The sequence below is a fragment of the Cavia porcellus genome, unplaced genomic scaffold, assembly GCF_034190915.1.
Source record: "Cavia porcellus strain 051 isolate PalLab524CR breed Dunkin Hartley unplaced genomic scaffold, mCavPor4.1 scaffold_29, whole genome shotgun sequence".
NCBI lineage: Eukaryota > Metazoa > Chordata > Mammalia > Rodentia > Caviidae > Cavia > Cavia porcellus.
This window is the reverse complement of record NW_026947512.1, coordinates 10,573,019-10,600,256: the sequence shown is the minus strand read 5'-3', so window position 1 is coordinate 10,600,256 and position 27,238 is coordinate 10,573,019. Positions and strand designations below refer to the sequence as shown.

Below are 27,238 nucleotides of genomic sequence, written 5' to 3'. Positions count from 1 at the left end.
TATCTCTTCTTTTTCTACCCATATTTTTCTTCTTTCTCAAAAGGAAATGAGACTTTGGAAGAATTCTCTGGATGATCTTCTCATATGAAGATCCACTGATTCTTGGACCAGGCTAAGATTTCCACCTAGTACCTGTGAAGGCATCCACAGTGGATTCCAAGCTCTGCTGCCGACCCCTCTCAGCGGTAACAGAAATAATGTACTCTGCCCCAGGCTCCAGGTCTGTCAGTGTATAGGAAGTCCTGTCCTTGGGCACAGTGACTTCTGACGCAATTCCAGAGGATGGTGTAAAGGTAATCCGGTAGTGGTCAATGGGGCCACTGGCCTTGGTCCAGATGAGGGAGATGGAGGTCTCTGAGGAGGCCGTCACCATGAGGTCTCGGGGACTGTCAAGTTCTGTGGGTCAACATAAGTGGCTTATTTTACACAGGTTTCTCAGAATGACCAATATTTATTGGATTATCCTATGCATTTCCAAGATACCAGCAAGCCTGCTGACCATGAGTTCTAGCTTGTCATTGCTGACACTCATGTCACATTTTGTCAAGCAGTTTCCTTTTGAAAGATGGCCAATGGTTCAGCAAACATTCTTATTAGGCCTGACATCACTGGAATACATCCAGCTCTGGGACAAAGCTGGCCACAGGTTTTCAAACTCTCCATATTAGTTTTCATCCAGCCTTTCTCAGTAAGTCAACCAGAACAAAACTGGAGCCACCATCAATTAAGAATGTGACATTTCTGGCAAAAGAAGTTTTCCTTCTGTTTCTGACCATGAGGTCATTTTGACCTGGCCTAACCATGGATGTACAGATGACTTTATCTGAGGACTCCTGGAGACTCTTGTCCATTTTCTAGTAAGATTGTCTGTGCTAGATTGAATCTTGGGGATAGGGATTGGTTCAAAGTCCCCAGCTCAACTCAGTTCAGACTGCTTATAGAGGGGCTACTGGAATTACTTTGAAATTTACCTAGGGTCTAGAAACAAAACTATTGGCTCCAGAGCAGCAAGGTCTCAAGTGGACTTTCTTTCTTTTTTTTTAACTACTCTTGGATTTAATAGGCTATGACCTATGGGAAAGATGATGGGATTCCACCTTCCCTGTCTGATACCAGAAGTTAGTTATTTATAGGTGAATGTTGTCACTAGTCTGTTGGTTGTCACTAGGGCCCTGTTCACTGGGGGACATAGACTTCAGAGAGGTCCTGGCAGAACAGGTCCATATCGCTCCTCAGCTTTCAGGATAACTCACTGTTTCTCTCCATCTTTCTACTCACCAGTCCTGGCATTCATGGTGGCTGGCACGCTTTGCTGTGAGTTCATGACGGCAGATATTCCAACTCCATACTCAGTGCCAGGTACCAGATCTATCAGTAGATGCAGAAACAAACATTATTCTCTGTGTGTTTCGGGGGTGGGGCAGGCTGAAAGGGAAGAAAATAATCTTAGACTTCTGTTCAGGCGTTAAGTTTAGTTTTCCCTGAGTCCTCTTCTAATTTCATCTATTAGAGAGTCCCATTTTCCTACTTAGGAAATCTATACCAAGCCAATAAGATGTCCTTTCCAGCTTCATTTTTGCTGCAGGTCTTAGAAAGAGGCTTAGAAAGGCAGCGAGGCTGCCTTTGTCAGTGAGCTTCAGAAGTCTGGACATCCGTGTAGAGTCTTAGGATGGCTAGACCTGGTAGAGAAGTTCCTTACTGAACTTTCAAATTGGGGGAACATGTAATTCAGAGCTACACTGTTGGTGTATGTCCTTAAGGCATTCCTCAAATGTTGTAATGAAGAGCCTCAGCTTTATAGACAGGAACTGAGGCCATATCTAGACTCTGATATTTCTTCCAAAGAGCAATGTGGATGGGTTTTCTCTCTGTACACAGAACTGTCCTGCCTTTCTGTAATGGCAAAGGGAGCCCTCTAAGCTCAGCAGTTTAAGCCTAGCGCTATGGCTCCCATGTTAGGATGACTTCTGGCAAACTCCAGGAAGGTGGAAGAAATAGAAAAACTGTCCAACTAAAGGGCACACGCCTCTGAGGAAATCCCTTAGGGGTTCATTACAAAGAATCACTGACAGGCTCCCAGAGTGTCTGGAATTCCCTGGGGTCTCTCCCTGGCCTCTTCCATATTTCTTTTCAGATCAATTGTTTTGATCTGTGTATTAGTTTCCTATTGCTGCTATGAAAAATCACCACAATTTAGTGGCTTACAGCCATGACACTTTATGATCTTATAATCCAGAAATTTGAAATCTAAAGTGGTTCAGCAGGGCTGCATTCCCTTTGGGGGCCTTGAGGAGAATCCATTTTTTCACCTTTTTTAGTTTCTAGAGGCTGCATGCACATCTTCTATGATGGTTGCTTAATCTATCTTCAAAGCCAGCATCTTAATATAATCTCATCTGTTTCTCTCTCTGATTGTGACTTTAACTGTCACATCTACTCTGACTTCCTTGAATCAATCTTCTAAGGACCTTTGGGATTACTTTGGGATCATCTGGATAGTATAGGATGATTTTTCTCATCTCAAGATCTTTAATTTCATCACGTTTGCAAAGTCTTCTTGGCATGCAAAGTGACACAAGTGCTAAGAATTAGAATGTGGGCATTTTGGGGGATTATTATTCCATCTGCCACCGTTGGCACCAGTGTTTTTTTGTTTTAAGCCTGGGGTTGTAGAAAAATTCAACAAAAATCAAATGGTCATTTTTAGGAGCATCCATTTGTCAGTCAGACAACTCCTGTTTTCTTTGGGATCATGTATGGGTACCCCAGAACCATGGGTTATTATAACGTTGTTCTGCATTTATGTGCTCTTTGAAATTGAATGTGTCCTGGAGACTCATCAGTCCTTGGGAGGAAGGTGGGATTGGAAAGTCTTTTTTTCATCTGTATTGTTTTCTGAGGCTACTGTTATAAGTTACTGCAAACTGGTGGCTTACAAAGAAAGGGCATTCTCTCAGAGTTCTGGAGTCTAAAGTTTTAAACTCCGAGTGTCAGCAGGATCATGTTCCTCTGAAGGTTCAGGGGAGAATCCTTCCTTGCCTCTTCCTGGATTCTAGTGGTTGCCAGCAATGCTTGGGTGTGACTTATTGCCACATCACTGTGACATCTACCTTTTTGTGTCTGTGTCCTCTCATCTTACAAGGACACCAGTCATATTGGAGTTAGGGGCCACTGTAATCCAATAAGACCTAATCTTAAATTCATTATGTCTCCAAAGACCCTTTTTCCAAATAAGGTCATATCTGCAGATTTCAGTTGGACATGAATTTTGTTCAACTCACTGCACCATCTTTTTCTAAAGAGAAAAGCAAGACACCATTAGAGAAGATTCTCAAACTTCTGGCCTCAGTGTTCAGGGTTTTTAGAAGGACTGACAAGGCCTTGTGCATCCCTTTGATTCCCCTGGTCCCTAAGGCAGCTCTGACTTCCCTAAGACTCCTGAGGTAATAGAAAATATCTTGATAGGACCTGTTTAGAGAAGCCTTCCCTTAACAAATAGCTTATGGCTTCGTTTAGGCAGGGAGCAGTTGCTGCCTGGAGTAGCTAGAAGACCCCCCACTTTAGTGCAGCCTATGTAAGATCTCATATGTGAGCAAAGCTGGGACTACCATATTCTAATGGCTGGGCTTTCTTGAGGGAACGCAGTCCTGAGCCCTGTCTGGGCAGGCATTAGGGTTAGCTTTCTCTTTTCCTTCCCAATCCAGTTTCTCTCTTTCCTAACCCTCACTTCTTTCTTTGCCTAAAATGTTAATATGAGTGGAAGTAAAGTGTGAATTCTGACCAACTTTGAAGTCTGACATACTACCTTCTTTATTCAGGTCTGCCACCTTCCACATGAGTGACTTTGATTGACTTAACATTTTTGGGCCTCACAGATGTTATGGGAATAATAATTGTTTCTATCCCCAAAGGTCATTGTGAGGATTAAAAGCATCTATGTGTTTAAAGGATAGCTCCTGACCCATAGTGATGGTACTCAGGATTATTATTACCCTGCACTGAACACTAGTCTAGGATTTTGAGTTCTTTTTTATAATTGGTCTCATCAGCTGTAGAAAGGGTCCCAGACTCCCAGACATGCACAGGTTGGTCCTAAGCACTCATGTAGTTGTTGGTTTGCTGAGGCTTAGCCTGTCCACTCTTAGCCTGATGAGAACCAGCATGTCCAGGCCTCCGTGAGTCGGGGAGGGTGCCTGCCTCTAGTTTGAATGGCTGATTACAGTGCTCCCAGACCCGTTCCAAACACATATTTATCTCTGACAAGACCTGTGGTAAATCCCAGGTACATCCTCAGTAGGAGAAATTAGATTACTTTTGGGACATAAACTCCTTTTCTCAGGCAGCTGATTGAGACCTTCAATTGCCTATAATGAAGCAGAAATTCTCCACCATAGATAAAGGGTGACAGATCGAGGGAGTAAGACAGAAATTATATGTTGCCAAACGGATCTAACATGTTAACGTTTTCATCTGAGTTTCTTATTTATGAAGCTTAAATGAAATGCTCAATAATTTACAACAGAATCATCTTCTCCCAGAAAATGGCAGAGCTGAATTTAAAGTACTTTCTTCGCAGGTTTTCTGTCTAGGGGATGGGGAAGTGGGACTCGCTCGCGGGCTTTTGCCTGCTGCTTTCTTTGATTTTCAGCAGCTTTCTTCCTGTGGTACAAGTGAATTGTGACTCTTTGCCAGCAGGTAAAATGCAGTTCTGCTGGAAAGGAAAATGTGCATCCAAGACATACTCGGTACTTGTCTATCAGCGCTCTGTGAGCTCCCAGGGAATCCTTGCTTTTAAAGGACCCATTGCTCTCTCTCAGTGCTCCCTTTACCTTTCCGTCCAACTCCTGCAAGTGGTACACTACAAATGGCTTTGTTCTCTTTCTCAGCAAAGGCTCAGAGAATCTGTCCCAGATGAAACCACCATCCTCCATCCCTCAAAGCGCTTCCTTTGTTAGGTTAGAGGTTGACACTTTTCAACTCTCACAGCACCTCCATTCTTCTCTGAACACCCAAAGCACACATTTCATCCATTCCACAAATTTTATTGAGGGCTTCCTTTGTGTCAGGCCAGAGGCTGGGTGCAGGGGATACCAGCTGAGCTGAGCACACATCACCCTTGCTCTTTTGGGGATCAAAAGAAAATGGTACTGAAAAGCAATTAATTGTTTAATAGGTACCCATATTATGTTAAGCTGCATGCAATACATAATAGAGGAGAACAATGAAGAAAAAATAGCAGGAAGAAAGAAGCGGGGAACCAAGGAGAATTTTCTAATGTCTGATGATAAAGAGTACGTCTACAACTGTATATTCTCAGAGATTCATATGTTACTTCATTTAATTCCCTTTAGCTTTGCTGGGTAGATATTGCATATGACGCCTTGGACAAGGTCACAAACCTAATGCAAATAAAAGTTAAGCTTAGATCCCCCTGTTCTCTCTAGCTTCTGTCCCTAAGAGTTGGCAGTGGGGACCGCAGTAAGTGAACTGCAATCTGAGTGACTTCATACAACTCTGAGGGGTGTTAATACGAGCTGCTCCAGAGGCAGATGAGACCAGTACAGGCTGGAGTAGTCAGAGAAGGGACTTCAGGTGGACTTTGAAAGCTGGCTAATACCAGGAAGGGTGCAAGGAAGGAAATATGGAATCCTCTGGGGGTCAGAGTAGGGCATGTAGACAGCAGGGAGTTAGCGTTACAGAGTGATTGAGGTGAGACAACTCTCACCTGTCCTGCAAGAACAGAATCCTCACATCTCCAGGACTTAGGAAATCTATTCCTAATGCTTACTGGTGGTGGTGGAAAAAAAGACCCTTTGCTCTCCCTTGCCAGCAAAAACATGAATAAGGCACTTGGGGGCTGCAGGCTTGGCTGGATTCAAATGGACATGCAGAAGAATGGACCCTTCCCATCCTAAATCCCCGAGCTCATCTGTGAAGCTCAAGTTTGCCTAAATAGGGAGAGGGATTTTGTTGACCCTAGTATCTTGGCCTCCTGCTTTCATAAAAAAGGGACAAACTGAGGACCCTGTTCCCAAGGAGTTTAATCAATCTTTTAGTTTTAATGGCAGCAGTGCTTTATATGGTTACTATACTTTTCATGTCAGTCTCTTCAATAGACTCCTAGATCTTGGGCCCGAGGATCTAATTTGTTCTAGTGTCTGAGGCATAGAAGCAGCGTGCAACAATAGTGGTGATAGAGACTGATGGAAGACTTCCACAAAAATGATGTCTGAGATTGGTTTGGAAGGCTCCGTGGACATTTGGGTGAAGGAAGGACATCCCAGGCAGAGTGAACAGCATAGGCCAAGGCAGATCTGAGAAAAATTATTTATGTTAATCAAGACCTAATGTAAGGCCACACCAGAGGAAATTTCCCAGCGGTAGAGTTTGGAGACCAGAGATTTCAATGGTGGAGAGATATTGGGTGACAGTCTCTTCTGAGAGCCCCTCAAATCACATCAGCCGTGTACTTGCTAGTTTAATGACCAGCTAAGTTCACAGATTCCACACCCACCTCTTCTTGGGGTTCTCTGAACGAGTCGGGAATTTGAGTGCTTTTTGGAGTGTGGATGATGTTCAACTAGCAAGAAAAGCAGTCCACTCTACCCTGATTTAAAAGTCGTATTTAAAAAGAAAACTAATACAACTTTAAGAAGTGTTCTTAGGTGTGATTTTCTTGTTGCCAGTGAAATTAATGAGGAACATGGCTCATGACCCTTTGTCCTTCAGGGCCTTTACTGGAATGAAGTGCTCTTTTGGGGCCTTTCCTGGAATCAAGTGCTCTCTGCTGAAGAAGCTGAAACATTCCCCCTGGCTTATCTCCAGGCTCCTATCTGCCCAGTCTTTTAACCAAATAAGGGACAGAAGCACTTATGTCCTGACTCTGTAAGCTGGTATGTGGACACCTCCGGCCTCTTATGCCCGCCTTCCTACCCCCATGACAAGTCACATGGTGTTTAGAGGGTGCCTTACCAAAGTGACCACTTGGGGTCACTGTGACTTTGCTCAAAGGAGGCTGAGTGTAGCTTGGTCCTAGCCCCCAGGCCAGTGCTTGATCCTCTTGTCAGAAGGGCCTTGAGGGCCTGCCTGCACTGTTTGGGTTTGGGCACTGGCCTGTGGGGAGAGTGCAGACCAACAGAGTGGGCACCAAGTGTCTCGGTTAGTGCGGATTAGCCAGCTTGACTCCTTCTGGAATCTTGGATTTCTTCATGGAAAATCCTTTTGTGAACAAGCCTCCTACCTACTCCCCTTGAGGAGATCACCTGAGATGACCTCATACGTGCCTGAGGAGAACATGTGGGGTTTGGTTGGAGGCCTTCTCTTGTATCTCCCAGCAACCAGAGACCTAGAAGACAGTTAACCAGATAACTGAGCCATGTTCATTGACACCAACCCTCCCCCTTCTTCTGTTGGTTGCTGGCTTTTCTGATTAATAGCTTGCTGAATGTTGAATAGAGGCAGTCACAGCACCAGGAGGCATTGGCTGGGAAGTGCCTCGAGGAGCCACATGGGCTGGCTACTTCTACCATGCTTCATGGCTACAGGGATTTTCACATGTGGCCTGGCTAAGGAAGAGGCTGGGGAGAGAGCAGAGGATGTAGCTTTCTTTCCTCTGAGTACAACACTGTGGCCACATACTCCTTTCTGATGCAGGGCACAGGGCTCCCCTCAGAAGCTGGCCACAGTGATGTTTGTATTCACATTAACTGTAGGCAAGGAGGCTATTTTTTTTTAAGGTACTAGGGAATCAAAGCCAGGGGTACTCTACCAATGAGCTACATCATATCCCTTTTTATTTTAAACAGAGACTCACTGAGCTTCCTGGGCTGGGCTCAAACCTGTGATCTTCCTGCTTTAGCTTCCTGAGATTGCAGGTCTGTGTCCCCGCAACTGGTGGGAGGCTGTTTTTGATCGGATTCCAGTTGGGAACCTAGAAGCTCCTTCTTTCCCTTCCTGTTTCCTTCGCTGTCTCCGTCCCTTCTTCCCTCCTTTCCCTCTCTCTGCTAGGAGTTTCCCACATGGCTCATTGCTTTTTCTTGCTACCTGGTGAGTGGTGTTTCCAGTCTGGTCACATGACGCCACTTTCTAACCCTGAGGTAGCTGATGAGCCTGTAAGGTATGTAGACTTGGGGACCCTTGTGAGGCTCCATATGTGGTATACAGGCCTAGCAGACTTTAACTGAGCTAAGAGACTGCGTATGAAAAGGACTTATCATTAAGGACACAAAAGCCACCAGAGCAGGGGAAAAGTCATTACCCAAACAGTCCGTTTTTCAGAAATAAATTCATACTCCAGAGGGAATTCTCCGGCCATTGCCTGCAGAGAATAACGGGGGAAATGTCTGGTATTTGAGAGCCTAGCTTTGGCTCTGTGTTGCAAAGAGTGCGGTTTGTGAGAGGGAGTCAGAGGGTTGCACTGATGTGAATCTTTTGAATGACCCAGGATCCCCCACAGTCAGGAAGGGCCTGGTTTCCTCAACAAAAGCATCAGTGGTAATCTGGACACAAGGGCATCTGCAAGGAATAGAGACAGGGGTGCCACCCATCTTTAAGGATTGAGGTCGACTGTGGAAATCAAGGGGCCCTGAATGCGGGCCAGGGTAAGATTAGGCCGCTGTACACCCACGTCTGAGCATTGTGGATGTGAGTTACATTAAAAGACACGGTGGATATTGAGGCCTCCCTGTGTGCCAGACCCATGCTCAGTGCTCACACCGTGAGGCGAACAGGCTTTCATTTCATCTCCTGGACAACCCCGTGAGTAGACAGGAGGTCCTGCAGGGCAGGAAACCGAAGCACAGGAATTTAAGGAAGTCACCCCAAGATGCACATCTGTGAAGCTGTGTGCCTGAGCCCTGAGTGGGTGAGGCCACACCTGGGCTCTGAATGAGTGCTTCTTGCCTATGAATTCCCCAGGGCCCTGACCTGCAAGCTGTGGCTCCTCAGGACTGGGGAAGCGGTAGCTGCTCTCCTGGTGCCCACACACCTCAGGTCTCTGCAGTGCAATGTGGCACCACGCTGCTCGGAGGAGGTCCTTGTGACCCACGATTTCGCTTACAGGGCTCAGCTCCTCTTCTTTCTTCACCATCTCGGCTCAGTTCCTGAGCAGCTTGCTCTATCAGCAGCACTACCTCGAACGCACTTAAACGGGTCCCCTCATTAAATCCTCATGATGATGGCATTATCCACCCCCTGAACCCCGCCCAGGAAAGAAGCAAAGGCTTGGAAGGCTGGTCAGTTTCCCCAAGTCATAAAGGAAGTGGTGTCTTGCATAGAAAGACCAAGGCCTGGGCCCTGGATATGTCACACGGAGCCCAGTCTTCAAAACAGACATGGGTCTTTCACGGTCTTGGAGGATGAAAGCCTTTCTTCTTAAGGGTCCAAGTGGAAAGGGAGGGATAAAGCATAGTTGTTTCGAGCTGGAGTTGAACTTGTCCCTTTCTCCCTCTCTCCTTCATGGCCCTCTTCCCCTCCGCCCAGACACTGCAGCCGGAAGTGAACAATGCTTGTATAACTAGTGTTTCCACAGGCACATGTGCTGGACTTGACTGCCTATGCACTTATAAATCCTCTGTGAATCATCCTAGCAGTGAGATCTCTGGGACAATTATGTGAGGTATATGTACACATGTATGTATGTGTATGTATTTGTGATATGTACACATACACATATACATTTTTTATAAGCGTGACTCTAACACAAAATATTAACCTATCTAAGCTCATTACCCAGAAAACATTCTCTGATTTTGTCTAGGTCTGTTGCATTTACATTAGGGCTGTTCCTTACTGTTATGGCTCACATGATTTTTCAGGAGGGCTGGCTCTAGAGTGTGTGACCCTGAGATAAAGGGTGTGTGATTATGAAATTAGTCCCCTGATTGGTTTGGCACAGTCCTGGGTAGGTTTAAGGATGCCCACCCTGAGGGTGAGGGCTGCCTGCCCTAAGGGTGGGTACCTGGAGGGAATACAAAGGACACAAAGAGGGCCTTTGCTTGTCCCTTTCTTGCTGCCTTCTGCCCGCCATGACCTGTTCCTCCTCTGCCAGGATGCTCTGCCTCAGGGTTAGTCAAATATGAACCGAAACCTCTACAAACCTTTCCTCCTTTCACTTCGGGTGCTGGGTATTTTGTCTAGGCAATGAGAAAAAATAACTACATTTTATATGTTTGGTAAAATCAGCCATGGAAGGGATCCACTGGACTGGAACTCATCAGAATTTCTAAGGGCACTGAGTCATGACTGTGCCCTTTGCTAGTTTTGCGAATCTGGATACATGTTTTTAGATTCTCTGAACCTCACTTTTCTCATCTATAAAATGGGAATGCTAACACTTATCTCCAGGGGTTTTGTGAAGATTAATTTTAACTGTGTGAAAGTGCCTGGAATAAGATAGATGACTAGTAAATGTAGAATCTCATCCCCCACCCCCCAGTAGGGGGAAATAATAACTAGATATGGCTTGGTTCTCTGTGGCTCTCATGATATTATTGCATAGTCTCCCTCAAACAATGGGCTGTCATTTTTGCAAAACTGCTAATTGCCAAATCAGCCTGCGGCTATAGGCAGAGCTGGGCCATGCTCCTTCTTATATCATTCAGGATTTTCATTTGGCTTAATTTTTGTGAATACTTCTAGCTTTCTGCAAGCCCTTACAACAGCTGGTCTGTCTTTTCTGTGTCTAATTCACTCCTCTTAACCTGCTTGGTCAGCATAACTTCCCATATCCTTGCTGTGTTTCAGGAGTGTGCCTGTCTGGGAAAGGCATTTTTTTGTATTTACTTTAACGGGTTTCATTTGGCAAGGAGCTCTGGGGTTTCAGCTCTGGAGGAAAAACAGCTTTGATTATACTGCCCTTGTTTACTGTATGCACTTGGTGGTGCATCCCTTGTCTAGTGAGATGGCAAATGCTTCTTTCGGAAGCCAAGACATGAATTCAGGGAGCATGTGGAAAGCCCTGGCTCACACTGCTGTACACAGCACCTCCTTCATATGAAAACTATACTCCGCATTAGCAGCAAGTCACCCCAGGGGTGACAAAGTGGGCAGATTATCTTCAGTGGGGGTCCCTAAAGGAACCATGATTGAGTTCCATTCTTCAAGGGAACAGGCATAGTGGTGACCTAGGATACTGCTTTTGTCTATGTCACCATCCTCTCTTTGACACCAGCAACAGCCTTCTGATCAGTCTCTTGGTCATGGCCATCACCTTCCTATGTACAGCTGTTTATTCCATTACCTTATTTAAAATTTCTCCATATTTCCCACCTTGTCCTCTAGAAAAAATCCAAAACTTTAATAGGCTATATAAGATGTGGCCAGGCTCCCATCTTGACAGAGACCTCTTGTAGTCTATGCTGCCACCATAACAAACTTTTTCAGTTTAATTCATTAATTCATGCGTTCATTCATTCAAAAGCTACTGATTTAGGATCTAGTACATACTAGACACTGCTGAGTTCTGGGGATTCAATGATAGATAAACTTCCATGAAACTTTAGGTCTAAGGTGAAGGTCAATAATCAAATGATCGCCTCTGTGCAGCTCAGAGGATAATTTGAGCAGTGCTGAGAACTCACTAACTTATAGAATGAGGCCGTAAGATAAGATGTTCTAACCTTATTAGGGAATCACACAGGCTCCTTGAAAACAAGGAACTGAAAGAGACACCAGAGTGAACCAAGCAAAGAGCAAAGCCTTGTGGCAGGAATTAAGGAAGCAGGCCTTTGGGCCAGAGCACTGAGAGCACCAGCAGGTGGGGAAAAGCAGGGCTGGAGAAGGCGGGGGAACCGGGTAGTGCCTGGGGGCCGCAGTAAGGGTTTGAATTTTATCCTAAGAGCAATGAGAATTCCTGAAATACATGCATACTGTGATGATATAATCAGATATGTACTTTGAAAAGTATATTTGCTGATAGGTCAGACATGAGATAGATAAACTGAGAAACAGCTGTGAGAGTATAGATTCAACAATCATCTTATCCCTAAGAGATGGGTCTTACTCACCTGTGAGGGTGGCTCTGGTGGTGGGACCAATGCCCTTGGGGACCAGCATCTCATGGTATTGCTCCCCTGCCAGCGTGCTGTACACAACCTTGTACTCCCGAATTTCTGCCTCACTGTTATCCCACTCAAGGTCAAGGCTGGTTGCTGTGCGGGAACCAACTCGCAAATTCTTGGGAGCATCAATCTCTAAAAATAGACAGACATCACCAACACTGTACACAGTAATGTGCATCTGAGGTGCATCTTGAATTTTAAAGGTCTGGGAGTGAGAGTCCACACCTTCTGACCCTGCTTCAGGTTTCAGGAACCCGGTGCTTGCCCCTAGCTTTTAGTCTGCCATTACAAACTCCTTGGACACAGCAGAGGATTTCACATGGGAATTAGACATCAATACACTTTATGTTTCTGCCATGACCCTTTAAGAGTTTCAGTGGTGTGCTAGAAACTTGAAAAAGAACAAGATAATATTATAAACTTAAAAACAAAGCAAAGAAAACCTCAGGAGGAGAAAATCAAGGATAACACCCAAGTGATTTCAATAGAGTAGTGCAATATCAAATTTGACCATGAAGCAAAAAGGAAATGTTTGATTTTCTGATGTCTTCTCCTGGATTTACCCTTATAGACACAGCTGCAAGATTATCAGGCTGGAAAATTAAGCTATAAATAGAACATAAGGTAGAGTGGGAAGAACATGGGCTTTGCAGTCAGGTCCGAGTTTGATCCTCAGCTCTCAGCCCTGCAGTAACCAGAGCATGGACATGTTTTTCACCGTCATGAGGACTTTATGGGAACCTGCATGACAGGGGCAAATAATACTGATATTGTTGGAGAGCTTACACAATGTGTGTCCTGTTGCCTGGTACAAAAGTAGACGTCCATGTTCTGGGCTGGCTTCTTGTGGCCTCTTAAGCTCTTCGTAAGTTTCAACACTATGGTCCCCAAAGCTGCTCTTGGGGTTCTCAGGATTCCAGAGCAACGAAGGGAATGTCAGCATTGGATTCTCTCCCACCACCGAAGGGGAGCTGCTTCTTTCCCGTAAGACGAGCCATCTCCTTAGGCTCATTTGGGGAAGAATGACAGAAACAACTTGTGCAATAAGGTGCTGCCCTGAAAATTTGTCACTTAAAAAATTCCAAACACTTGTCTTTCAAACATGCATTTAATTTGGAGTGGAATGGCCATTTTTTTCTGAAAAAACTTTGAGTATATTGTTGTAATTTGCAAAAGCAAGGTGACTATCCATCAGTTGTTCCAGCGAAGAGGAGAATGCTGTGAATCAATCTGAAAATAGAGGTTTCCGTGTGTGAGACATATTCTGTTTAGTGATGTAAACTGGGTGAATCTTTTAGCAGATTTATGTCTCTGCAGCTTATTTTTCTGAAAAGTGTTTCTTTATTCCATGTACTGTAGCATGCTGGATGCTGTATATTCTTGGCATGTTCTATATGTAATTTCTCTAGCAATTGGATGGAGAGACAGATGGAGGGACTTAATCATAGCTCTGAATCTCAGACAGGAGAAGAGGCTGGACAAAGTGCCTGGCTGGGCTTGGGGTATAGGGTCAAAGCTGAGCCAGAGCAAAAGCCATTAAAGTTAAGGTTAGAGTTAAAGTTGAGACCTCTTCACAATTAAAACCCAATAGCTTTGAAATTTCTTTTTTGTATGAGGACACGAGTAGAATCACTGCCAATGGTTTTGGGATTTTTGGTCACAAGGCTTGTACCCTGTGGGTGAAGCTAGTGTTTGCTCTGAAAAGGACTGGACACTTTCAATGCCAATAATCCTAAGAGGTCATTCCCAGAGTGTAGGATTGGAAAGGTGAGTCTCAGAACTGGGAGAGGTGAAATGATTAGCTTTCTGAGTCTAGAAACCTGATGTCTCAGAAGGGCATTTGGGGGACACCGGTTGGGCTGGAACCTCATGGTCTCTGTAAAATGCCAGTAGGCTGAGATGAGACAGAGCTCCCTGGGTTTGTGAGCCCTGGTAATAACCATAACTACTCTCTAAAACACGGGTTAGATCACAAAATTCTCCTACTTACAAGTTTTTTGTTCCCTGATTATACACTCCTCATCACAGCCTACAGAGCTCCGAATGAGTTGGTTCAGTCTGTTTCTCAGACATCACCTCCTAATATTTCTACCCTTATTCATCATGGTCCAGCTGGACTGTCTTTTTCTTACTCTTGAAACACATGAAGCTAATGCCTACCTCAGGACTTTTTGCACTACACTCTATTTTTCTAAAATGTTGTTCTCTAGATCCTTCGATGACTTAGGTCGCATAGGTTTTAGCTAAAATGTAATTTCCTAGATCTTTCCAAATTCCTAAAGTCAATGGAGCCTTCCTCTGTCTCATCCATTTCTCTTCTCATGATAGCACTAATGACTGAAATGTATTTTTTTTCATTGCCCAATGTACACTGGGATTTTGTTTATCTCGGTTATTCTATAGATTCAGTGTCTAGAACAGTGCTTAGACCCCAGTAGAAGTTTAAAAATCCACACGAATGACCAGAGGAACATTATCTCTTTTGTTTTGGGTACTACCACAAAGTCTCTAGAAAGGTCTTGTTACCTATTTTAGCTGTGGGGTTTTGAGGATGCTTCGGGTGAGCAGTGCAGGATAAAGGGCAGCTGTGCTAGGGCAGCTGGTCTTGCAAGGGGAGAAAGCCCCCTCTTGCTGTCTCAGCCAGGCCATTGGCTGAGCGGACAAGTGCCATCCAGACTGAACTTATGGAAGAACTTCTTGGAGAACCCCAGCGGGACACTACGGCCAATCAGGTGGAATTTGAATTCCTGTGGCCTGGGTGTCATATTAATTTCTAAGGGCTGACACATGAGGCACTCCAAACTGGATGTCTTCACAGGAAGTTATCGTCTGCAGGTCTAAGATCCTGGTGTCTAAGGGCTGAGAGGCCATAGCATATTTCTGTCTTGGCTTCCAATGATTTGATAGCCACTTTTGGCATTTCTTTTTGTATCTCTGCCTTCACCTTCACATGATGATTTCTTTATCCCAATTTCCCCTTTTGATAAGGACAAAGTTAGATTGGATTAGGGCTCAGTCTAGGGATCATGACTTAATTTTCCCAACTGCAACGACCCTGTCTCCAAATAAGACCACATTCCTATAATCTGAAAATTAGTGGTTTAATACCTTTTTTAGAGTAAAAGATTTAGCCCATAACATTAAAGTGAGGTCTGGAGCATTTAGGTCGGATGTGGTGGTGACTAAATTTCAAGACTGAGGGTTATGCTCCAAGGAAAGGGTGCCATGGGATAGGACAGTCCCAAGAGTCCTCCAGGAGGGCAGCTGAGAGCAAGGCTGCTGAGGGGGGAAAGTTTGAAGGTGGCTTCCTTTCTTCCTAGCTGGTTTCTCTCTCGCCACTGTCTTTGCTGCACTTCCATCAGGGTTGTTTCTTTCTTAGAATCACTGTAAGACCCAGGCACCATGCAGGAAGCAAATCTCTGTTTTAATTGCCTATGCAATTAGTGCACTCCTAGTGTCGAAGCCATCACCTGGAAAAGCACTTTGGTTAATTTGAATTTAAGCTGAGTTTTGCAATGACTGAGGGCCCTACCGTGAGAGTCTAGGTACCCTTTCATCATTTAACTGGCACCTGCTAACCCTGGACTTTGAGTGTCTGGCTGTAAAACTGTTTGTGTATTCCCACCCCAACAGAGGTGAGTAGATCCAAGGTGCAGCCTGAGTCTGCTTAGAGAAGGCAGCCTCCTAACTACTGCCGATCCGCCAGGCAACCAGAAAGGGAGAGTCATGAAGCAGCAGCAAACTGAAGCTCCGGGGGGAGCTCAGAGGAGGCAGAATGTAATTGTCTTGATTGGAATTTTCCTGGGCCACCAGCCAATCCTGCTTCTGTCTTGTAGACCTGAACATCAAGAATTTGCTTTTCATCCCGCTGTTTGAGAGGCCCCTTCTCCCCTTTTGCTTCTTCAAACTCCTTATCAGAGCAGAGCACAAAGAAACCACTTTTCAAACCCAGTCTATCTGGAAATGAAGGAAAGACTGCAGGACTCATGGTCCAGAGCAGATACCGGTAACCTGAGCAAGGGGTGCTCTGTGTGTGTGGTGGTGGTGGGGGCTGACCTTGAAGGGGTTCCCGCTTCACGCAGTCCAGGATCATTTCCGGCTAAGTGAAGGAAAAGAAGGGAAGAGAAATGGGCAGAACTTGGTTCCAATGTTTCCAAAAACACACTCAGTCTATGGCGATACTAAGGTGTACTTAGTGAAAAATACCACTGGCCACACCTGGAGGAGGGAGTGGAATCTGCTACAAGCGCTGCAGGGAGAGCATTACAGGGTCTCTTGGTAAATCAAACCCTGCCTTCTGCAGTTTGCTATGTTTGTTCCCTTTTTTAAGGGAGAGATTTCTGTGTGGCGGGCACTCCATCAGGGCACTCCTGGTCTCTCTTTTTTTTGGGGAAATGGACTTAACTAATGCCAAGTTTTGTTGCAAGGTCTGGGCACAGCCTCTTGGTGCCTGTCTCCCAGGATGGCCTGCTCTCAGGGATCAGGTGTCTAATCTGAGCAGTCTCTTACTTCTGTTATATAGACACCAGCTCAAATCCACAGTGGCTGTTCATGTGCAAGTCCATCTGACTTGCTTAGGGATAGCATCTCTAAGCTATCCGCTCCAGTCTAGGAGTTAGGTTGGTGTTCATTTGTCTTAGTCTTTGGCTTATTTATCATGATTGAAAGCCCAAATGGAGCAGGAAGTGCTAGTTACTGAGGCTCCTGGAGGCCCCTGGATTCCATTCTATGACAAGCTCTTAGGACACAACCTGTGGGTAGTATAGGACAGTTGAATTATTGATTCTTCTATTGTGTTGGGAGGTGGTGGTTCTTGGATCTCACAGATATGATTGGTTTTCTTTGATTCCTGGGATAAATGGTTTCCTTTGATTCCTGGTTTCCTTTGATTCCTGAAGTTGGCACAGATATTCTTTGACCTGCGACCTCCCCAAAGGTGAGAGGCCAAGACCAACAAACTGGATTAGAGACTCAGTCACTAATCCGATCACACTTGTTGAGTTTGTCAGGAAGCTCCATGTTGTCGGTCCAGCTTACCCACTAGTTGGCCAGCCCAATGGGCGCTGAGATGAATCACTCTGAGTTCTGGACTTTCCTGACTGTTGGATACTTTTTGAGTCCCAACAGCCTTGAGAAGAGGCGGCAGTGATCATCACAGCAAGGTGGGAGGTATTCATATGTGCTTGATTCAGCTTCCTGTGTGTGGCAACCTGGTCTCCTGTTCCCCTTACACTAGAGCGCACAAATGGTAGGTGAGTCATGGATCTCAGGGGAAGGTCTACATGTTTGTAGAGGTTGGCTTCGTGCAGCGGTAAGGTGCACCATTGTGGCTATGCAGTCATAAGCGGTTTAGAGCATTATTACAACAATTTCCAAGAAATGGTATGAAGCATCTAGAGGAAGAGGTACCCTTCCTGAACACTCACAAAATTGCCATTCGGGCTAGCAATAGGAAGCTTGAAAGTCCTCAAGGCAAGCCTGTCATTTTGTGGAGGAGAAATCTGAGAGCCACAGAAAGAAGCAACTTACAGGGAGGTGAACATGTGGCCAGCAGAGGTTAGTTGTCACTGTTCTACATTACCTAGTGGTGCTGACAACCACAGGAGGCCCCCCAAAATCTCACACTCATCTTGTAGCACTGTAGGGATGTGGATACCAAGTACACTCAATCACTTATTTATGCCCCTTTGGCCTGGCCCAGACTTACCTGTGGTGAACTGGGTGGTTGTAGACTTGCTCTCATTGGTCCCTCGGACTGCACTGATGGACACCTCATAGTGGGAGCCAGGCCGCAGGGCTTGCACTGAGTATTGGCTTAGGGGGGGCTGCAGCCGAAAGGTGGTTTTCCCACCTTCCCCACCCACAAGGCCATATTTCAGGAGAATGAAATCAACTTTGGCACGAGGAGGGGTCCACTCCACAAAGGCCACTGTGTCAGAGACATCTCGCACCAGGATCTGTGTAGGCCCATCAATGACTAGATGAGAGGGATCAGAGAGAAGGAGAATTTGATTGAGAAATAAGCCATCACATCAGCTGTCTCCTTCTGCCTCTAGTTTGGTCAAAGAGGGGATAAATACCATCATCCCATTTTACAGATGCAGAAAGTGAGGCACAATAAAATGATACTAGAGCTTAGTTCCCCTGATACTTGGCCTAAGTCTCCTTATATCAGGCTACAGCTTTCAGGTGCTGACACTTTCTGCCTAGGCAGGGGAAGGATACTTACTGGCCTCTCTTTCTGGGTATGATGGGACAGATCCCTGAGGACAGAGTTTTAGAGTATGCCTGGAGCCCAGCTCTGCCCTTCTTTGAGCCCCAAGGAAATGATCACTCTCTCTGAACTTCTGAGGTTTTGATGTGGTTGACAAAAGGAGTATTTCAAAGTTGTTCCTGTTCAGCCATACTCACAGTGCAGCCAGCCAGCTGCTGACTGTACTTAAACCCAACAGACACTGGTATCTGTGGACCTGAGACATGCCTTCTGAGGAAATGTGCCACTCTGATTAAAAAGGACCTTGGCTTGGGAGTGGCCACTGTGGGTCATTTCTTCTCCTGGTGGTTGCAAATTTCTAAACCAGCGGGGCACAGCAGGCACTCACAGGCCCTCAGATTCTCCAGAACATGTCTCTTATGGGACCAGACAGGATGCCTGGAAAAGCTGGCTGGTCTCCTTCAGGGCCACCATTCATGGCTCCAGCTGCCACTTGGAGTCCTTTCGTATTATACTTAGTAGGGGAAGTGAGAGAATGTAGAGGGGGGATAGAAAAAGAAAGGGCTCAGTGGGAACAGAAAACTGTATTCCAAACTTCTCAGGGGAGATCTGCAGAGCTAATACGCCTTTCTTTAAGAATTGCTCATTATTTGATAAAAGAGTAGGCCTGGCTTCTATGTTTGCATTTGGTTTGTGACTGCTGGAGCTGCATACTATTAATATTCTTTAAAGATTGGGATTTGGTACCAGTGACTCTGGTCCTCTAAGTAGCCTGTGGTGGGCCATGTAGAGCTAGGCCTGCGGAGGTCATTCTCTACCATGTTCATAGAAATTGGAAGCATCTGATGGGAGATAAGGAGAGGAGAGGAGAAGGAGAGGGAGGAGAGGATAGGGGAGAGAAAAATGAAAAGGGGAGAAGAGACAGGAGGAGAGAGCAGATGTAGACAGAAGCAGAAATGAATGACCACGCGGACCTTCTAGAAAGATATAAAGAGTAACTTAATTCCTAATATTCCATTTTGTGATGCAAGTCTTTTATGAGGCCCACATAAATTTCTGGCTCCAGGTTTCTGTGAGATGCTCTATTTCCTTCTAGTAAATTCTCTTTTGCTTCATCTAGGTAAAGTACATTTCCCTTCCTTAATACTGTAGAGCCTCGAGTAAGACTTGTTTTTAACCAGCACTTCCCAGACCACCTTCTACTTTGTCTCTACTGTCCTGGGCCATCCTGGAGTCCCTCGACTTTTCACAGGTCAGTACTGTCCTGGGGACCTCAACCTCCTCCTTGAACTAACCCTTTCCTGATTTCTATTAAGCAACTTCAGATTTTTGGTCTAGCACCAGCCCAAATGAAAATCACCAGATTGTTTTGGAAATGTCTGGTTTGGTGTTGAAACAAGTCCTGGTTTTCATATTTGAGGTAGTCATGTGATATAACGACACATTCAGACAACTTCTGTTCAGCATGCTGCACTTGGTGGCTTTAGATAACCAGGACCTTTAATGCTTTAATTGAATGATTGAATTATGAGATGGGAAATAGCTTCCTAGTTGTGGTATAAGCTTGATGTGTGAGATGAAGCAGATGGCTAGTGAGTGTGGTATAGTAGAAATAACTCGATGAACTTTTTCCTCCACAAGGAAAAGGGGCAGAAATTCAGTGAACTGGAACTTTTGGAACAAACAAACAAACAAATATAAAAGTCATCAGGAAAAACTCCAATGACCACATAAAGCTTTTGTCCTTCAATCTTTAGACCCCCAAGCCCCTGATTGTAATGGATTGACCATATTAGAATGTGATTATGTAGCACAGAGGGCTCTAGCTGTGGGAGGTCTTGTATTTGCATTCACAAAATGGCCTGTCTGGAAAAAGCCAGTCTGAAGGCTACGAGGACTCAGCGCTTCACAGGAGGGGGTTGGTGTAGGTCAGACCTTAGCAGAAGGAAATAATTAAATACTCGTTCCCTAAAAACAGCAGACAGGGTTGGGAGCCAGCCATCTTGTCTGTCACTAGCCCTTGATTCTGCCCTCCGGTTGGTCACTTGGCAGTAATCTACTGTTCCAATCAAGAAAGTACTGGCTTCTTTTCCATTTGGGCCCTAATTTCCAAACAAACATAAATCCTACTCACAGAGTAACTTGGAATTTATGTATTTCTCTTTCCATTTTTTTCATGACACTGTACACAATGTCAATAGGACATTTTTTGGATTGAAAATCAATTGACATTAATTGAAAAGACTCTGCCTAGTTTTATCATGGCACCTGAAACTTTTACTTTTAATCTCAGGGTCCCCCCTACCACTGCCAATATGGCAAATTTATGAAATTGTAGTTTGAATGTAAGATTAAGACTGGTTAGACTCTTTTCTCTAAGTACTTTCAATTCTTAGGAAGAAAAATATTCAACAGTCATGTTCTTTCTTCCTTGTGAACCATCTCCCCTTCCAGTATTTTTTCTCTACTAATGATTTCTCAATATCAAATCACAAAAATGGCTTGGGGATCATGAACCAGTGTATAACCAAAGTGGAAAATCTATGCTTGTATCCAAATGCCAATTCCTCAGGCTCCAGCATAGCCTTTGGGATGAGTTATATGCTTGCCCTTCTGGAGATTCCTGCAGAGCATCTCAGTTCAAGTTCATGGGGCTTTTTCTAAAGCATATTTGGATTACAACAGTGCTCTTTCTTCAATACTGGGGATCAAACTCAGGACCTTACGCTTGCCAGGCAGGAGCTGTGTGCTGAGCTATATCCACGATCCCAGAAAAATGCTTTATAAAGCCTTTTCTTTTTGAGTGAAAAAATTTGTTTCAAGAATATAATCTTAAACAACTGGACAAAATATAAAATGTTTGGGAGTAGAGTTGCCCGTGTTGACACATGGAAGAACGAATAATGAGAGGAGTGAATGTCCACCAGATCCTGGCCCCTGGGCAAGGCATGGAACCGCAGTGCAGGACTCAACAGACGCTGGTGCCATAAAGGCTTTAACCAGGGTTTCCTGGGATGAGCATGAGCTCAGCACGTTACGTGGTTTGGATGCAAACAGCGAAGTCTGAATCCCTATCCACAAATATGTGACATAGTCTTTGTTCTTCCTCTCTCTCTGTTTTTGTCTCTGTCTCTGTGTATCTCTGTCTGTCTATCATCTCTCCAGTTCTGTCCTGGATTTAAGGGTATCAATTTCTATTTATGAAAAGTAAAACTGTACCAATGTTCTGCAGTTTCAGTTTTTGTTACTGACAAGAAAAGTTGCTTAGAAAAGAAAACTCTTACTCAGCTGTCTTATCAATAAGTTGCAAAATAAAAATTAATACCATATGCTATTTTTAACTTTTGAGAAATTCTTGGTGAAAGCACATATATATGGCTAATTTAAAACATGGAAGTTGAACATCTCTTGTTAAGGAAATAGTAAGACCAAATATGGCACAGCTAATGAATCAAGCCTACAAATACAGTAATCTTGAATGAAATGAACTGTGGGAATGAAAGAATTATCAGCTTAAGCTGTCACTTTGAACAGCGTTCCTCCTGTACACCAGTTTTAGATGTTTTATCTCCTACTGCTTTCACTTCTAAGCATGTGTTCTGGAGAGATTTGTGTATACTAAGTGTTAAGTACTTGCTCTTATCAGCACAGTCCTAATCACTTTGTGAACTTGGTCTAATTTAATCTTCATTTCATTCCAATGGAGGAGGTGTTACACAAAATGGATTGAGGTTTGGGAAGGTTCAGCTGACTTTTACCAAATCTCATACTATGTAAGAGTGAGTCCACTTTTGTTGGTTCCAAAGCTGTTGACACTAGAGGGTTGATGAAAGAAGCCTCTTGAGAACACTGAGAGAAAATTCTTAACCATGGAACACTCTCCTGGGTTTCTATGCTTGCCAGGCCAAGCGATGAGGAGTATGAACAGCTAAGCATGTGGTGGAGGGGCTCCTTCTCCAGGTCCCCACATGGCCTCAGCTTGAGGAGGAACTCTTGCACCTCTTTTGTTTCTCTACTCCCTGGGTAATTCTGCACTGAGCAGCCTTAGAAGAGAGGCTAGAGGCACTCACCTGTGGACACGCTGGCCGAGGTGGGCGGGCTCCGTGCCTGCTCCTTCAGGGCTACCACGTTGACAATGTACTCCTCCCCGGGCTTCAGTCCTGTCTGGTTAAAGGAGGTAACATCGCTGGGGAGCTGGGCAATCACTCCTCCTTCATTGTTCTGGAGAACAGGGAGAAGCAGAGAACAAGAGCAAAGTCATCAAGAGAGAACTCGTGTGGGAGAAAGATAAATGCGTACAGCACTGACTGTGAACAGGAAGTAAGAGTGAGGGCTGTGTCTGCTCCCTCTCCATGCTATCAGCTGAGTGTCTGGGGCACGAACGACTCCATGCAGCTCAATAAGAGCTAATTTTCAGGAACATTTCGTTGGCTTCTCTTGAGTTTTCTGAGTTTGCCAATAAAAATTAATCATGAGGAGATACAGATTAGCTCTTGCCAAAGACTAAATGTTTGATGGTTACAGTTAGTATCCATCATTTTTTTTTGGCACTTATTGTGATGAGTATGCCCTTGGCTATTTGGAAGAGTATAATTGTGTGTTTATGCGTGTAAACGTCTTTATACGTACACATTACATATTTCAAGCTAAGACATTTTCAGAGTTTTTTTTAATGAGCTGGAGCTTTTACTTTGCTATACCTGGAGTTTCTCAAGGTGTTATACTAGGTGTGAATGTGTCATTATCTAGTTTCTCCTTTGCCCAGATGAATTAAGATTCAGTGACACAATCATGAGGTACAAAGAAAGGAAAAAGGAAGCAGAGAGCAAAGAATGCTACAAAGGAGAGAGGAAAGAGACAGACTGGTAGAGGAAGTAATGAGAAATAGCAGCTTGATGATGGTGGGTCCAGGGTGTATTATCTATCTATCTATCTATCTATCTATCTTCTATTTATCTATCAGCTATCATCTATCTATATCTATCAATCATCTATCATCTAGCCATCTTATATCTATCATCTATATTTTAATCATACATTTTTATATGTGTTCTTGGAAAGAGAGGAGACAATCCTTTCTGTGACACTATCGTCCCTATTCTCTGATCTATCTCCAAAGAATGCCCTGTATAGAATTTATAGCTATACTCTACTAATCAGTATGATAAATGTATCCCAGTGACTTCAACCTACAGTTCACAGTAGTTATTCCATGTGGCCATATATTTGATCTTAGCACACCTTGGCCAGCACCTTTCTTATTTAGAGTTTTACATACTGCATGTAAAACAAGAGAGTTTGGTCTTTCTGCCTTAGTAGCAGAGTGATGTGATTCACTCAGCCTCTCTATAAATCCAATTGCTTGCTAATCTTTTTGGTCACTCTAATCCAGATTTGACATGCAATAGCTAACAGGTATAAAGCACCTGTTTAGGTACAGTTGACTTGCTATAATATTTCTGTATCCATGGAAGAGAATAAGGCATCTTGGTGTAGTAGACAGAGCTCTAGAAGAGGAAGCTGAGACAGGATTTTGTCTTAAGCCCAGTAGCAACTAGGTATATCAAATCATTTAAATTCTTTGAGTCTTGGTCTCTGTAAAATAGATATAAAATTAAAAGTTTTTTGTAGCTCCAAAAGTCTATGTCTCCAAGAACTTTGAAATAGAATTGGCAAAATCAGTTTAGTTAGCCAAAATGTGGCATTTATCATCAACTTGATGAATGACTGAAAAAATGTTGCCTAATGTGGCAACTTGAAGACAGGAAAGGAGGGGACCTGATAATCCAAGAGAATATCATAGGGCCAACACACTAGAATGGGGAAGGTACCACTTGGCAACTTAGAAGCAGTTTTAGGATTAGTAAAATAAGATACCACTTTAAAGGCTAGGGAGAAATCTTAGGATACTTTTAAATTTATAGACTAGGTAGTATAAATTTATTTGAAGAAACTGTTGTTTAATTAATGGGTTACAGATTCACTTGAATAATCAGGAAAACCAGAGTGTTTGTGTTATTTGTGTAACCTTCAGCAGCAGGAGCCCTGCACACTCACACTTCCTGTGTCTGCAGACTGAAGCTGTGAGCTGACCAGGAGACTGTTCATCACCCCCACTTTATTGTTGGAGATTGAACTTGGGATCTCAGCCCTTTAAAAATTGTTTTGTTTTGAGAAAAGGTGTTGCTAAGTGGCTGTTGCTCAAGCTAGGCTTGAACCTGTAATCATTTTGTCTCAGACTATAGACTGATGCAGTTATAGGCATGTACCACCATGCCTGGCTTCTTTATGTTTGAAAGAAAAGTCCTAATTTTTTGAGCATCTCATTTTCCCTCTTACAGAAAGCATGGCTCTCCAGATCCTGGGGCTACCTCCTCAGAGAGCTAGAGCTGGTAGCTGTTTCCCATAGCTCTGCTTATCTAAGACCAAGGTGCTGTGATTGGGACCACTCTTGTCAATCAGTCCTCAGGTCTCTGTGAAAGAAGATTCTAAGCTCAAACCCTCAGGAAATGCCTCTTGTCATTAATGGCTCAGAAAGAGGGGAAGGGGAAAGAGAGAGAGAGACGGAGAGAGAGAGACGGAGAGAGAGAGAGAGAGAGAGACAGAGACAGAGACAGAGACAGAGACAGATATACTGGATAGGACCTTCCTGGCGGCCCTCATTCCAAGTTGAGGGTCTCCAAGGAAGGTTTTCGAGGGCCTGGCAGCTGTTACCTTTGGAATGAAGCTGATCTCCCAACCATCAAAGGAAAAGGAGAAGGGCTCCCACTGCACCTCCACGGTGGTTTCTGTGATGGTCTTGAATTGAAGCCCTTGAGGAGTAGAGAGATCTGGAACACAGCAATGTAGGTGACAGTGTTACGGCTCCTCACAGGGACAGGGAGCACAACTTGGTGTTTTGTCCTGTGATCTCCCCCCATGCCGTGGGTGTGGGTGGCATGTAGTGGACAGTCTCAACCCTACTACAATCACAACGAGTCTCAGGCACAGGACTGGGCCATTGCGCTGTGGCACTGGGGCTCAGCATTGGTGTGATACGTGAGCAAACTCTGTACACAGTCACTTTTTTCTGCTTTTTATTACATAACAAAATGTTGATGTTAAAATATAAGAGCCATGGCTTCCTTTCCTCACTAATGTGGTAAAAATGGCATTGAATGCAAAGTCTTTTTATCAGAAAACTCAAACACTATCTTTGGAAGTTATATGGGAGTCTTCGGAGGCAAAATGTGGCTAATAGCAGTCTTTGCATTTCACGTGCGGGAAGGAGGAGGCACAGGGAAGGCTGACTACAGAGAGGCCAACCGCAGAACAAAGGCAGAAACGCTTCTTTTGATCATCTGATGTGCACTGAAAGTGTTTTGCTAACCTCACAGTACTAAATCTAGGATGATCTGAATTTTCCATTTCACTATGCAAGCAAAATAAAGGTGTACTTAAAGGACAATAGCAGATATGAGGTACTGGGAATTTTGTATCCATTTTACTTTCTCCAGATTTCTTCTAGTTTTTACTTCATTATTTTCCCTTCTCTTCCTCATCACATTTGCCTGTTATTTTTTCTTGTCTTAATCTTCCTCTTTCCAGCCCTTTCCCCCAACACACATGCATGCGTGTGCACGCACACACACACACACACACACACACACACATACACACACACACACACACACACACAGATTTAGTGAGGTGGAAGGATGCTTGTCCTAATGGAGTTCAATTACCAGCCCTGAAATGTGATAGCGTGACTTTTCTCAGCTCTCCAGGGAGCCTGCTCCCATTTTGGCTTTGCCATTGGAAACCTGACAGATTCTCATCTTTGCTGTTTGGAAGCTGCTTCACGCTCTTTGGTGATGGCAGGGCTGACTGTGAACCCACTCGAAGGCCTGGCAGGTGAGTTTACATGATTTTGTCCTTGTTCCCTGGGAGCTTGCCAGTGGGGATGCCCTGAGTTGGCATAATGAACACCACTGAGATTGAAAAATGCATCACTGTGTGCGCACGTGGATCAGAGAGGTGACACTTGGGAGTGGGGCCAGACACTGAGGGTGGTGACTCATCCCTGAGCAAGGTGGGAAAAGCAGCAGATGGTGACCTGCCTCCCCACAGCCACCGCAGATATTTAGAACTAGTTCTCAGGTACCAGAGGAATTATTTTTAAGAGTCAAATATAAACAGAGATAATTACAGGCATTTTAATAGAGACGGTATTCAGAGGGGGAGCTTAATGTTATAACAGGCTTTTGTCTCCCGGAAAATCAAAGAGACAAAATGACTCCTTAGTTCTAGTCGTCTGTTGGACTCTGTCCTTGCCTTCTTCGAAGCTCAGCTCAAGTGTCCTTGCGCCTCCATGAAACTTTCACAGCTGGTTCTTTGTGCCTTGACCTTTTCCTTTCCTGGACTTCGGGCATTTGTTACCCAAATACCACCTTGTCATTTGAGACCTACACAAAATGAGCTCAAATCTTTTATCCCTTCCCCGGTGATTTATGTACCCAGGGCCGTTCTGAATTTCATTGTAAGGGTTGATGTTTTCATGGTCATACTTCTTGTTCCAGTTTCTTGGTACTGCTAAAATCTCTTTATCATTTAAGCCTCACTGCCTTTGGATGCTCTCATTCCAGAATTTAATCAGACAGAGCCCCTTTTCCTTAGTGTCCCCCTAAGACATCTCATATTCAGCACACAGGCATTTGGGAGCATTCAGATTTTTCAGTAGATTTGGGGCAACAAGGTACAGCATGGTACCCAAAGTACTAGAAATTTCTCTCTCCTAAATTCTTTAGCTTGCTTTTTGAAATTTCAAAGTAATACAGGCTTACAGTAACAATTTAAGAATTCAGAGCTTTATAAAAAAAACTCCACCGTCCTGTTTCTCGTCTTCTTCTATTAAATGTTAATAACTAGTAAATCATCTTTTCTACTTTTCTAAGCTTATATTAAACATATTTAAAATATATAGGCA

General features: G+C 44.2%; 1 protein-coding gene across 3 annotated transcripts in view; it reads right to left on the bottom strand.

The window, feature by feature from the left end:
• The window catches only part of Tnr (tenascin R), a 427,384-nt gene that overhangs the window by 51,497 nt on the left and 348,649 nt on the right, over window positions 1-27,238 (bottom strand). For all 3 annotated transcript variants that reach the window (XM_003474657.5, XM_063240217.1, XM_023567106.2), the window contains 6 exons: window positions 24,988-25,103; window positions 22,344-22,494; window positions 17,767-18,036; window positions 12,006-12,191; window positions 1,279-1,368; window positions 133-396 (listed from right to left, as the gene is read on the bottom strand). In XM_003474657.5, coding sequence (XP_003474705.1) covers window positions 133-396; window positions 1,279-1,368; window positions 12,006-12,191; window positions 17,767-18,036; window positions 22,344-22,494; window positions 24,988-25,103 — 1,077 coding nt within the window. The remainder of the gene's footprint in view (window positions 1-132; window positions 397-1,278; window positions 1,369-12,005; window positions 12,192-17,766; window positions 18,037-22,343; window positions 22,495-24,987; window positions 25,104-27,238) is intronic.